Here is a 12,541-nt window from a genome sequence, read left to right as displayed (position 1 = left end):
TCATATGTTGTTGTTTTTTGCTACATTTGGATAAACTATTCTACCATCTATGTATCAACAGACTATAACTGACCCATTTTGAAGCATTTTAAAATTTGACCATTTTTGACAAGTCGTACCCATGGTGGTCCTGTAAAGAAACAGCCTGTACCACAATTGACTAATTAGAAAATTTGCCTTTATTAAGAGTTATTTACAACAGTGGTTCCTTCTGATACAGTTTCATTCACACTCACAACCCCTCCATACAAACAACATCATGTAAACTGAGGCAGAGAGGAAGGCATACATGGAGCCATTGAAGATGACTGAAAGGATCATTCTTACAACAAAGTTAAATACTTTGAGAGAGTGTGTGAGAGGGAGAGAGATTAAGCTGTACCTGATTGCTGACCTGGTTTAATGTAAATCTACAGGCCAAACTATTTTAAAGAAAAAACACTTTCTCTCGCTCAACAAGGCAACAAGTTCCTCAGCTGCAAACTTTAAGTTTCACTAAGATTAAACATCTAGAGGCATCTTACAGCAGGCTGAATTGTTGCACTCCCTTAAAAATAATATGAAGAGTTTCATATTCCAAAAGCAGATCAAGATTTATTGCTTCCTAATTAAAAATGTTTACAAATAAATTTGAAGCAATGCTGTTTCTTTCAAAGGGTTGTTGCATTAATTTTGGGTGTTAAACTCTTCATATTATCCCCCTCTCAGTGCAAAGGAAGGCAAAGTTTAAGAAAAATAAACCTCTTTAAGCTTAGCAGAGACATACATGGAATATTGCACTTTGGTTAGCAGGCAGTGCATTTACTGCACACGGTATAACAATTATAAACTTAATACATTTTTTAAATTCAAAATTTAAATCCCCTATCTAACGTCCTTCAAAGAACAACAGTATTTTGCTTTGGCTTCGTCAGTTCCCATCCAGTGTGACTGAATTTACAGTAAAAATACAACAGAAGAAAAACAAAAACAAAACACAAATATGATAATAGCATCGCTACGTGAGTCTGATCTTGTTTGTTAAAATCTCATTCCTAAGTAATCATTAAAAAAAAAGGATTTATCCCACTTTCAATAAAGATACAAAATAAGAAACACATCCTTCATACCAGGGATGTTAAAAAAAAGAGAGAAAATATTTAAATTAGCATTTACAGTGAGAAATCTAGAGAAGGTTGTTCTTTGTCAGTAAAAATAAATAAAAGCAGGCTTTCACTGCTTTATGACATGCATCTGATCAAACAGGTCAATGAGCCAAGGCATACAGAAATGGAAAACTTTTTTGAAAATTTTTGGTTCATTTTTGGTCAGGAGATCTGGAAGACAGCACTAAGAACTGAACAAGAAGTGCTTATGTACTGGCTCACCAGCTTTTAATAAATGCTAACATTCTTCCTCATAATGCAAAACTAAATTCCTCCTAGCCAAATACATTTTTCAGACCGATTTAGTTTCTTGGCCACTGCCATATTTCCCTCATGTTTTACTGGTGAGCAACTTGAACAGAATAAGAAAATTAAAATACTGTACGGGAGCACATGGTGAGTTTTAAATCCATCAAATGCTCGGAAAAAGAACCCTTAACATTAGTTAAAACATAAATATTCCCTAAAACATTAAAAGAACCTAATGGAGGGATAGGTGTGCTGCCATTGCAGGCAAAGCAAATTAAAAGTGAGGCAGCAGGCTGTTTAACGCATGAAAAGGTGAGCGTGTGGTGGTGCGAACAGTGGCCAGGAAATATTGTGCAATGTCACATCGGCTGTTTTTATGTGTTGGAAGAGTCTTGGTAAGGCACAAACTTGGAGAGTTTGTTGGGAGAACTTGGGTTTGGACAATCAGCAATCTCACTCATCTTGAAGAAAGCCTCCTGCTCTCTTTTCTTCAGGTTTATCTCCTCTTCGAGGGCCTAGGAGGGTTAGAGGAGGGAAGAATACATATAAGATTATAGAAATACTTTTATATTGTGTCCCTTGCAGTGTTCTGTAGTCATTTTTATATGGCTCACTAGGTTGAATGTATATACACGCTCGGCCATAAAGTTGGAATAAAATAGATATTTTTTACCTCTTATCAAAACTTTATTAATCAATCTCTTCCAAACATATCACAGTGAAAATGAAACCACTGTTAACAGAGGATTGTGTCTGAAATTGAGATTATTCTAACTTTATAGGTGACCCTGTAGTTGGTTCATGGAAAACAGATATAAAATGTAAAAAAAAAAAAAAAAAAAAAAGAGGACAACAAGAGACAAGTTATAATTTGAGAATGCTGTGCTGAAACTCTTCTATAAAATTAAAGAAATAGTTTGATATTTACAGAAGAAGGCTTTTTTCTTTCTTGCCAAAAGGATGAAGCGATTCATACTACACTCATATCTGTGCTTTAAGTATCAACCTGGAGCCAAATCAGGTTAGCTTAGCTTAGCATAGAGACAAGCCACCAGTAGCCTGTTAGCATTAGCTATTGTTAGATTATCTGTGTTTTTGGATATAAATATATATATAATGATATAAACTGTATGGTCACTTTGAGTCTCTTAATAGTGAACTGATTATATTTTATGTGAAATATAAACATGAGAAAACATATTTTTTTTTAGAAACATGAAGATAACCCATTATCTTAACATTATGGCAGTAACATGTACCTTCTTTCTGGGTTTCAGCTGATCCCTCCAGTCCTTCAGCAGCTGGTTGTGTTGTTCATCCAAATGCTTGAGCCTCTGAGTCTCATTCTCAATCAGTAGGTGGCATTTTTCATTCTGAAGGACAAAACAAGCTCATGTTAACAATTGTTCTTATCTAGTGCGGCACATCCGAAAGACGGGACAACAAAAACTCCACTAGAGAAATGTGCAGAGGAGTCCATGTTGAAGCTTTGAAACGAACTAAAAGATCTTCAGTTGAAAGAAATAAAGGAAATGTTGGCCCTCATTCACCTGTAGCTGCTGCAGCTCTCTGATGTTGCTCTCACACTGGCCAATCATCTCTCTCATCTGGTTCTCGTGTTTCTGCTGCTGATGCAGCCTCTCTGCCTTCTGCCGCTTATCCTCCTGCTGAGAAAACTAGAGAGAGACGAAGAGACTGAGATACTGAACGATCAATTGAATTGCTAAGCATTGGAGTGAGAAAGAACCCTCGCTGTGTCCTACCTGTTTGATCTTTTCTCTGTCTTCTGAGTTGCTGCCCGTTGAGTTGATGCGAAGGCTCTTCTTGAACATCGCCATGCGGGTCTTGGCCTCGCCGCGCTGGATCTTAGGCAGCCGATTCTTCTCCTGCTGCTGCCGACCTTTCAGAATCTCAATCATCCGCTGATTGTAGCACTGCATCTGTTCCTGCTCCTGTAGTGACACAGAAAATGGATACAGTGAGAGGAGAAAAAATCTTTCATTTCAAAGAGAAAAATAGCTCATTTCTGAAATATCAGAGTGAAGTATATATCAATTGAGAGCTAAATTCAAAATTATTTTCTAACTTGAGTTTTTAAAATTGAGAACACTGAGAACAATGTTCTTGCACAGCAGGGTTGACTAATATATCTATTTTTTTGTTTTAAGCAAATGTTTGCCAAGTATGAAAATAAATAAATACGGATCCAAGGGAGGGGGGGTAATATTTCCAGAAAAAAATGCAAATTTTATGAGATTAAAGTTGCAAATCTACAAGAAAAAAAGTCACAGATTTACTAGATTTAAAGTGGCAAATCTGTGAGAAAAATGTTGCAGATTTACGAGATTAAAACTGGCAAATTTGCGAGAAAAAGTGGCAGATTTATGAGAAAAAGTGGCGAACCTACGAGAAAAAAGTATCAGATTTATGAGAAAAAAAATCTGAAAAATAGTGTTTTGTCTTTGTCAGGGAACACTGAACATGGCTTTGTATAGCAAAAACTTTTAGCCATATGGCATTCTCAATATGTCTTAAGGTTAACACAACAAGCTAGCAAACGTAAGCTAGTCACACTGGTGAGGGCAAATTAAAAGGGGGAAGTTCAAGATCCTAGAGCACTTTTGAGTGCCTGATCCGTCCCACCTGATCGGTTCTGCACATGTGCAACTCTGAACAGAGAGGAGAAGGAAGCGGGATGGCTCACTCATTAGCTATTTATATCTTATCTGTCCCAGCTGCCTGAAATGGTTTTTGCAAGTTATTTTTTGAGTTTTATGTGCTGTTAAGTTTAAGAGGAGGTGAAAATATACTGATTTACCTTCTCATGTTTTTTGAGAAGCTGATGCCTCTGGAGGAAGTACTGGTCTTTGAGCTGCTGCTTTAATAACTGGTGCCTCTCGTAAAGGTTCTTCTCCTCCATGTCCCACATCGTAGCTTCACGCTCTAAAACAAAGCAACGACATGAAAAATGACCATGAGTCAGTGAAACACAACATGTCTGGACCAACACTGGACATCCTACTACACTAGTGTGGCTCAATAAGACTCACATTAAGACTTAGGTTTGATTGACTGTAATGAACAGATACTGTACCTCTGACTAGCTGGTGTTTCTTGTTGAGGCAATCCCTCTCCGTCTCAGCAATCTCTCTCTTGTTGCTGGAGATGATTTTCTTTAGCGTGGAGTCCAGGTGGTTCTTCTGAGACGCCAGGAATTTCTCCTCCTAAAACAAAGAAAAAGCAAAGACATGCAATGAGGGATGAGGGTTAAATAAAGTCATATCTTAATATGACTTTATTTATTGGGGAAATTTATTTGTAACAGCAGCGCAAGATGAAGACACATACAATAGATACAGAAGGCCGAATAAGAATATAAAAAATAAGACATATACATACATTCTATACCAAGATTATAATAGTTTTGGATTTTTCATTAGTTTTACTTTTAATTTCGTTGTAAATGTTTGTTTTCAAATTCAGTTAGTTTTAATTCGTTTTTAGAGTGAGTTTGCTAGTTTTAGTTTAGTTTTTAGTTTTTGAAAATGCTTAGTTTAGTTTTTGTGTTAGTTTTAGATTTTTTGCAATTGGCTATGTGTTGAGTGCGAGATTCAAAGAGGTCATAATATATTTTGCCTCTATTTCCTTTGGTTTATCCATCTCAGCCCCAATAAGGTCATTGGGTGTTTTGAATATTGGTTTCGAGTGTAGACATCCCAGTCTCAATAAACATATTCACCATGTGTCCCTGCATGTTCACTAACCAGCAGCTATTTAGCTAAATAAATACATTTCATATCAACCAAAAAGGATTATGCAGTGTTGCCCCTATATGTATCCTGCTGGATTTTCAGTGCTGCCGCAAAAAAATGTGATTTGTAATATCATGGTTGAATTGAAGACTTTCACTTGCACACAGTGAAAGCACAACATCCAAAGTTTACAGAGTGTTGCGCCGGCGACACTTTTACCATAATAACTAAAAGGTTTGCGCTATCGGGAAAATTCCAATGTTTTCTGAAAGCTGAGAAGTTTCTCTTTAAAGCCAATTTGGCGTCATTATGGTGATTTCACTCGCACCTCTCCTGGAAGCCCACAAAGTAGGAACACACACACTCAGCAGTAGAGAAATAGAAACACTGGATTATGTCTGAAAAAAGTTGACAAGGACGAAGGACATTTTCACTATAATTTTAGTTTTGTAACCACACTATACAGTTTCAGTTAGTTATCGTTTTTTTTTTAAACTCTTGTTTTATTCTAAAATCTTGTGTTACTTTGTTAGTTTTATACTTTTATACTTACTATAATAACCTTGTTCTATACACATTATATACATACATTTCTGCTATTTGCCATTTATTATCAATATATATTTTTTATGTTTGTTTGTTTTCCTGAAAGTACTTTGCATTTTACAGATATTGCACAATGGAGAACATATATTTTAACATGTTAATTAGGTTAAATAAGTTTTTGCATGTAGTATTATAAACATCAATGAATATATATATTTAAATATATGCAGAGATGTATATGTATACCACTTATATTATACTGTGTATATCTCTGCATATATCTATATGAAAGTAATGGATAAAAAGCAGCTACTGTAGTAGTCAAGTACTTATTCCACAAGAGAAAAAATGTCTTGAATCAGACTTTATTGATTGATATGTTCTTTTCTCAGCACTTTTTTAGGCATTACGCAGTATTTAAAAAAAAAAAAACAGTCCAATAAACTATGCATTTGAACAAACAACTTACCTCTCTAGCTGACATGTCTTGGAAGGTATTCATCTTCAGCTTTAAAGATTCTTTACGCTGACTTCTGGGCAGCTTATCCACAGAGTGTTTTACCTAAATATATTGAAAAGGGGCACATTTCAGAAACCCCCTTGATGAACTTTCAAAACAGTCACACAAAGAAGGGAGCAAAATATCTGAAGATGGACAAACATTAATTTATTTTTAGGCTGAATAATGAAAGATTTCTTTGACCCTGCTTTCATTCTCATGTCATCTTAAATGTACCTCCTTCTTCTTGTATTTCATCAGATCTTGGAATCTGTGGTAGTCACGTTCCTGCTCTGCTTTGATGCGTTTGGTCTCTTCCTTGAGTTTAACATGGTGGTCTGCCTCCATCTTCTCAATCGTCTGCTTCTGGTGCTTCTCCAGGTTCTCCAGCTCCACATCGTAGTGCTTCCTCTTGGCCTGGGAAGCAATAAGAAGAACGGGCATATTATAAACTTCTGTGACGGATGAAAACAGCTCTATGACACCAAGGTGTAGCAATCACATTACATATCAGTTTTAGAATTTGGTGTATAATTGCAAAAAAAAAAAAAGTTTGAACACACAGTTTTGTGTGTAATATGTCACAAAGAATTAGCAAATGATCTATTCAATTTTCCCCCATTATTTTTTAAATCATTTCATTTTTGTTTTATTGTAATGAATAGTTTATGTTATACTATTGTATACTTTATGTGACATTTTTGAATTTTTGTGACAATTTTTCAAATAACATTAGATTTTTTCGTTTGCTTTAATACAAACATTATGGCATACTATACTGTCTTTTTAAATGTAGTTTTAATGGCACACTATACTGACTTTTTCATGATTTACTAGATTGTGATTTTTTTCTATGAAATACCAAACTTAAATGTTTTTAAGGACACTTACTAATACTACATACTCTTCTATGGCATACTATATTATGACTTACACCCTAAGAAAATACTTTGACAGCCTTGAGTACATGAAAAATCCAGAAAGAAATGTACAATAATACTGCCCTGCTGTGGTTATTGTGCTTATGAACAATAGAAAAAGAAATATAATAAGAGAGTGTGACTTACATTCATCTCCTGGTCAAAACGTCTCTGCATTTGTTCCTTCTGGGTCTCCAGTTTGGCGTTGAGACCCGCCTGTGCACGGTGCTCTTCCTTCTGCAGCAAACGGAGCTCACGCAGCTCCTGACGTCTTCAAACACACAAACACAAATTATTATTTTACATTTATACAACTTGACTCAAAGAGTTTTACACCTTAATACCTTCTAGGACGAGCAAATATAGTTAATACTATTATACAACTCTGGAAAAAAATAAGAGACCACTCTCACAAATGTTTCTTAAATCATCATCTCTACATCTATGGCAGCCGGTTCATTCAGTGTTTGTTGGATTCCAACACAAGCCTCCTCATTCTACTTAATGAGACACTGATCAGGTGAACCACATCTGATTTTATGAGGAAGATTATAAAAACCACTGCTGTGATTAAAGGTTGAGATTATCCTTCCAATAAGGATTTCTAAACTCTTCCTAAGTAAAAAAAAAAAAAAAATGTGCGGTGAATATGAAAATGCTTTTTTGCATCATTAGAGGTCTGAAAACACATCATGCATCTTTTTTGTTGTTATTTTGACCAGTTGTCATTTTCTGCCAATAAATGCTCTGAATTGAAATATTTTAATTTCAAATTTGAGAGAAATGCTGTCAGCACTTTATAGAATGAAACAAAAATGTTCATTTTACTCAAACGCATACTTATAAATAGTAAAACCAGCAAAACTGATCATTTTGCAAGGGTCTCTTAATTTTTTCCAGAGCTGTATAAAGCAATACAAGTACTTTACATATTTTAAAAAAGAAGGTTTTTCTGGGTGAATTAAAAAAATGTTCTGTTTCTCTCTGACTCTAACCAGCAAGTCAGTGTCCTTGTAAAAATGAAACCCAAGTCTGCTGATATTATTGTCGTCAGGCATGCAATGTCATATTTGTACCACTAGATGGAGTAATGCACCAGGAATTCCTTATGGCTTTAAACGGCAATGCAATGTGGTGAAGACGATTGCAAATGTAAAACTTGTTCATGTAAAAAACATCAAGTAATTTATGTTGTTAGCTGACAAATATAAAACTGTATTAATTATTGTGTTTCAACATCTGGACTTCCAAAACCAGAATGCAAACTAAGTAATCTTCCCCCAGGTCTAAAAGGAAGTTGAGAGAAATTTTATTTTTAAATTTCAAAACTATCAACTTTATGTGAAGTGACTTAATGGGTCATTTTCCATAACAGTTTCTCACAACCAAGGCACAAGGGCACACAGGAAGCCCATAAAGTTGGAATAAAATATTTTTTCCATGAAATTATTGTGACAATGTGATTTATTATTTCACAGAGAAAGTGTATACCTTCTCAAAACTTTATTCATCTATATCTTCCAAATATATCACAATGAAAATTAAACCACAATTAACAGAGGATTGTGTCTGAAAATTAAAATTATTCCAACTTTATTGCAGACAGTGTAGAATAGACCAATTACCACTGAACACACATCACCCTGAGCTGAGCTGAAGAATAAACAGACGGCTGACTTCATGCAGAGAATGAAAACAGAAACCTAATATGTGTTATGTAGACAGATGGAGTCATTCTCATACCTCAGGAATCTCATTTCCTCATCTTTTTTCTCATCATCCTTGATGATCTTGGAGGTGGTCACGCTCACCTCCACGCCGTCAATAACAAACCTCCTGGTCCGCTTCAGAGTCTTACTGGAGAAGGCCTGAGAGGCAGACAGAGAGGAGCAAAGGTCAGACAAGAGAGGAAGACATGGGATTAGATCAGAACCTAAGAACAAGACAAACAGTTACAGTCACTGTATTGAAGCTCTGATGGATGGAAACTGTCGTAGTTTAGTTGATAGTTTGAAGTTTAAAGTCATGTTGGGTAGTGAAGAATATGAGGGTGGAACTACTTTTTTTTAATACTCTTCGTTTATTAAATTGTGATCCTTACAGAAGAAAAAAAACATCTTTATAATAACTACTGTAAATCCCTCCCACCCCATGGCCAGGGTCACAGTAATATATTTAATAAAGACATTTAAATACCAAGAAGGATAGAAGAAAAAAGAATGGGGAAATAAATAATAATAATGAAAAAGATAATTAAAGAAGTAAAAAAGTGAAAAAATAGTAGATAAAAATAGTTGCTTGAGGGAATAACTTTAGAAATATAGATAAATAATAATTTAAAATGTTACATAATAACTGTATTTCTGTATGTCTTGGAAAAACTTTCCAACTCTACACCATTTTTTTATTTTTTATTTTTTAAGCTACAGCCCAACTGACATAGTAGTGACATCACCTGAGGCACTTTATCAGATTTCAGGCAGCTCTCCTTGGAGCCTCAAAAGGCTTTATACAACTATTTCACAAATGCAGCAGTTCTCCCTAAAAGACACTGAAACAGACTTTGATGTGTTAAACTGGTGGGATTTGATTTAAATATTGGTGCCTCCTATTGTGACTCCCAATGTAGCCTTTTTATGTGGTGGAAGGAAAGGCAGCTACGTGTGTTGACAAAGACATTAATATTCCTGTCAGTCTGGTTTGACTGTAACGAGCAGCAAAATGCTGTCTGTCACTGTAATGGGGGAGTGCCATGAAGGAAGTAATCCTCCTGTAAATATGACACACTGTGACTGGCCTTTTATTCTTTACAGCACTGCTGACCTACTTTATTTAGTTTAATTGGCTGGTTTTCACTTTAGGACTTGTATCTCTGCTGGCTATGAATGACAGTGGCACAAAGTTGGGCAATTTTCCTACTTCCAAGAATAGTCAGAATTTGGAAGATTTAAGGTTTTTCCAGCTATTTCTGATCATGACCAGGCCTGTGACCTTTGTATTTACTCACAGATTGTACAAAGTCTATTTTAGGAGGTATCAGTGAGACAGCACAGGCCGATCATTCAACATCTATGGAAGTGATACACAATACATTACGTGTTTAAAATGATTCAGAGTGTGACCCCACCTTATAATTGAACAGTCAAATTTGTTATGGCTAGGAAACCACATGCGCCTGCTATCTAAATGAGGCTCCACGGCCAATATTTACAAGTCTGATATGGCAGGGTTTACTCTGTAAGCACTGGGTTGCTCAATGTCGTCATTTCCTGGTTTAAAAATAGTTTGGAGGAGAGGAGAGGAGAGGAGAGGAGAGGAGAGGAGAGGAGAGGAGAGGAGAGGAGAGGAGAGGAGAGGAGAGGAGAAGAGAAGAGAAGAGAAGAGAAGAGAAGAGAAGAGAAGAGAAGAGAAGAGAAGAGAAGAGAAGAGAAGAGAAGAGAAGAGAAGAGAAGAGAAGCTTCTTGTCTCTGTCCTGTACTGTTGATTCTATTTAAACATACCTGACACATTTACAGCAGCAATAAATCTATGTGACTGTGTGTTTGTTTGCATGCATTGTTTGTGTTTCAGGCTCTAAAACTTCCCATCACTCCTCAAAATCACATACACACACATGCAGCTCGCCAGATAATCTCAATCATACACACATAAATGCTAGTGTCCTCCTGTTCAGAAAAAAAATAAAAAACCTAGCCCATTGACTCTGACTGCAGGCTGCTGCCGCTGAATAATCTGTTCTGGAAAAACTTAACATGCCACAAACAGACACGACTCCACGTGCAGTCAATAGGATTTCAATCGCAGTCGGTCTGTAAGCCTCCAGAAGCAGCAGAGTGACAATGAGCTGCATAGAAACTTCCATTCGTGCTGGTGAATACTGAACTGTGCCCACACAAAGGCCACTGTCGGTCCCAGTGAATGGAAAATGTTGCATATTTTGCTTCATAAAGGCTTGGTGATAAATGATGAAATGGTCTCTCTATTCTCTGCCTTCAGCTTCCTAACTTCCTTTCCTCACTGGGACTGTCATGCGAAGCACAAATTTGGGGATTGTTCAGTTCTCTTTGGATTCTGGGAATTCTTTTTTTTCTCCTTTTTCTATTGGATTATGTCAAAAATGCATCATCATGAGAAATAAATGTGAAAGAAAGCTTGTTTTTCTTTACAATAACATTTGAGATTTGTTTTTTACCTTCCACAGAGGTCTTTAAATAGACTAAAGGTCTTAATAATTCAACCCAGAATCTAAAATTGGAATAAATCATAACTAATTAAAAAGAAAAACTTTGGCTTTAAGAGCATTAAGTCGTATCATTCTCTGTATCCTCCCTAAATGCGATGTGTAGCGCAAGCCTAATGGAAGACAGGCTCTCCTCTGTTCACACCCACACCCCAAAACACAACACAATGCTGTTTCAGTTCCTCTGTGGGTGCCGAGAAATAGTTTTTCCAAGGAGGGGTTTTCCTACAGAGGCAGAGGGCTGCCTCCTTCACACTTCAATACTGCTCTATTCACCTTTAAGACCTGTTCACTTCTGAAACACTTCAGTGAATAAAGGATACGTCTATATCCTGGGTGTACTCGTCTCAATAGTAAAGGTCAGGCTTCTTTAAAGGGATAATTCAGATTTATTGAAGTGGGGTTGTTTGAGGTCTGGTGTATTGGCTACAGTAGTTGGCGGTTGGCACGCCCCCAGATTGAAGAAACAGGCAGTAGTAGTAATACCAAAGCTAATCTAAGTGCCACTGGGGAAGGAGATAACAGCATTTATAGCCATATATACACTACAGGCCAAAAGTTTGGAAGCAAGATCAAATTTGTACAAAAAAAGATCATAGTTTCATTGCTATACTTTGCAACAAAATAAATGTGATTATTATATAGAGTCACTTATTAGAACACATTTTTACATAATTATCAGCTCTTTGGGTTTTTATTGCTTAGACTTTGTGTATCCTTAATTCCTTAAATCTGTGCTCATGTTTCTTTACTCAGCTGCTTCAATTTTAGCCATTTCTGTGGTAGTTTGTCAGAGATATGAACACAGTTGAGATTTATTGGGATTTTTGTATCCAAACTCTCAAAAGCCAAAGAGATAAAGCGAATAATGCAAACTGTGATTTGTTTTTTTTACTTTTGTACTGAAGTTGTGACTCTTCCAAATCTTCTCAACTCTAAAACTAAGCCCTTCTTTTCTTTTGTTAGCATTTATTCAGCAATGGTCTGGTAACATCAATTTATACCTAAAGGTAAGTTGAGGAAATGGTTCAATTCAATAAAAGTAAGTATGATCATGTAGTAAACACATCCAAAAATCCAAAGAACCCATACTGGTTTTTAAGAAAACCATTGTGAACAGAAAATTTAAGTTGCTTCCAAACTTTTGGCCTGTAGTGAACATATTAAAATATTTTCCTCCCTGCTGTCAG

The 12,541-nt window shown here is 36.0% G+C and overlaps 1 protein-coding gene across 1 annotated transcript in view; it reads right to left on the bottom strand.

Annotated features, from left to right (window-relative positions):
* Positions 1-161: 161 nt before the first annotated feature.
* Positions 162-12,541, bottom strand: part of stk10 (serine/threonine kinase 10) — a 55,238-nt gene continuing 42,858 nt past the window's right edge. The window contains exons 11-20 of the mRNA XM_059351995.1: positions 8,855-8,979; positions 7,259-7,382; positions 6,429-6,608; positions 6,162-6,254; positions 4,489-4,618; positions 4,213-4,337; positions 3,158-3,346; positions 2,945-3,070; positions 2,654-2,767; positions 162-1,909 (exon numbers count right to left, since the gene is read on the bottom strand). Of these exons, the coding sequence (XP_059207978.1) occupies positions 1,769-1,909; positions 2,654-2,767; positions 2,945-3,070; positions 3,158-3,346; positions 4,213-4,337; positions 4,489-4,618; positions 6,162-6,254; positions 6,429-6,608; positions 7,259-7,382; positions 8,855-8,979 (1,347 nt within the window). The 3' untranslated portion in view covers positions 162-1,768. The remainder of the gene's footprint in view (positions 1,910-2,653; positions 2,768-2,944; positions 3,071-3,157; positions 3,347-4,212; positions 4,338-4,488; positions 4,619-6,161; positions 6,255-6,428; positions 6,609-7,258; positions 7,383-8,854; positions 8,980-12,541) is intronic.

Source organism: Centropristis striata, chromosome 15 (genome assembly GCF_030273125.1).
Source record: "Centropristis striata isolate RG_2023a ecotype Rhode Island chromosome 15, C.striata_1.0, whole genome shotgun sequence".
Classification (NCBI taxonomy): Eukaryota; Metazoa; Chordata; class Actinopteri; order Perciformes; family Serranidae; genus Centropristis; species Centropristis striata.
This window is presented reverse-complemented; position numbering and strand designations above follow the sequence as displayed.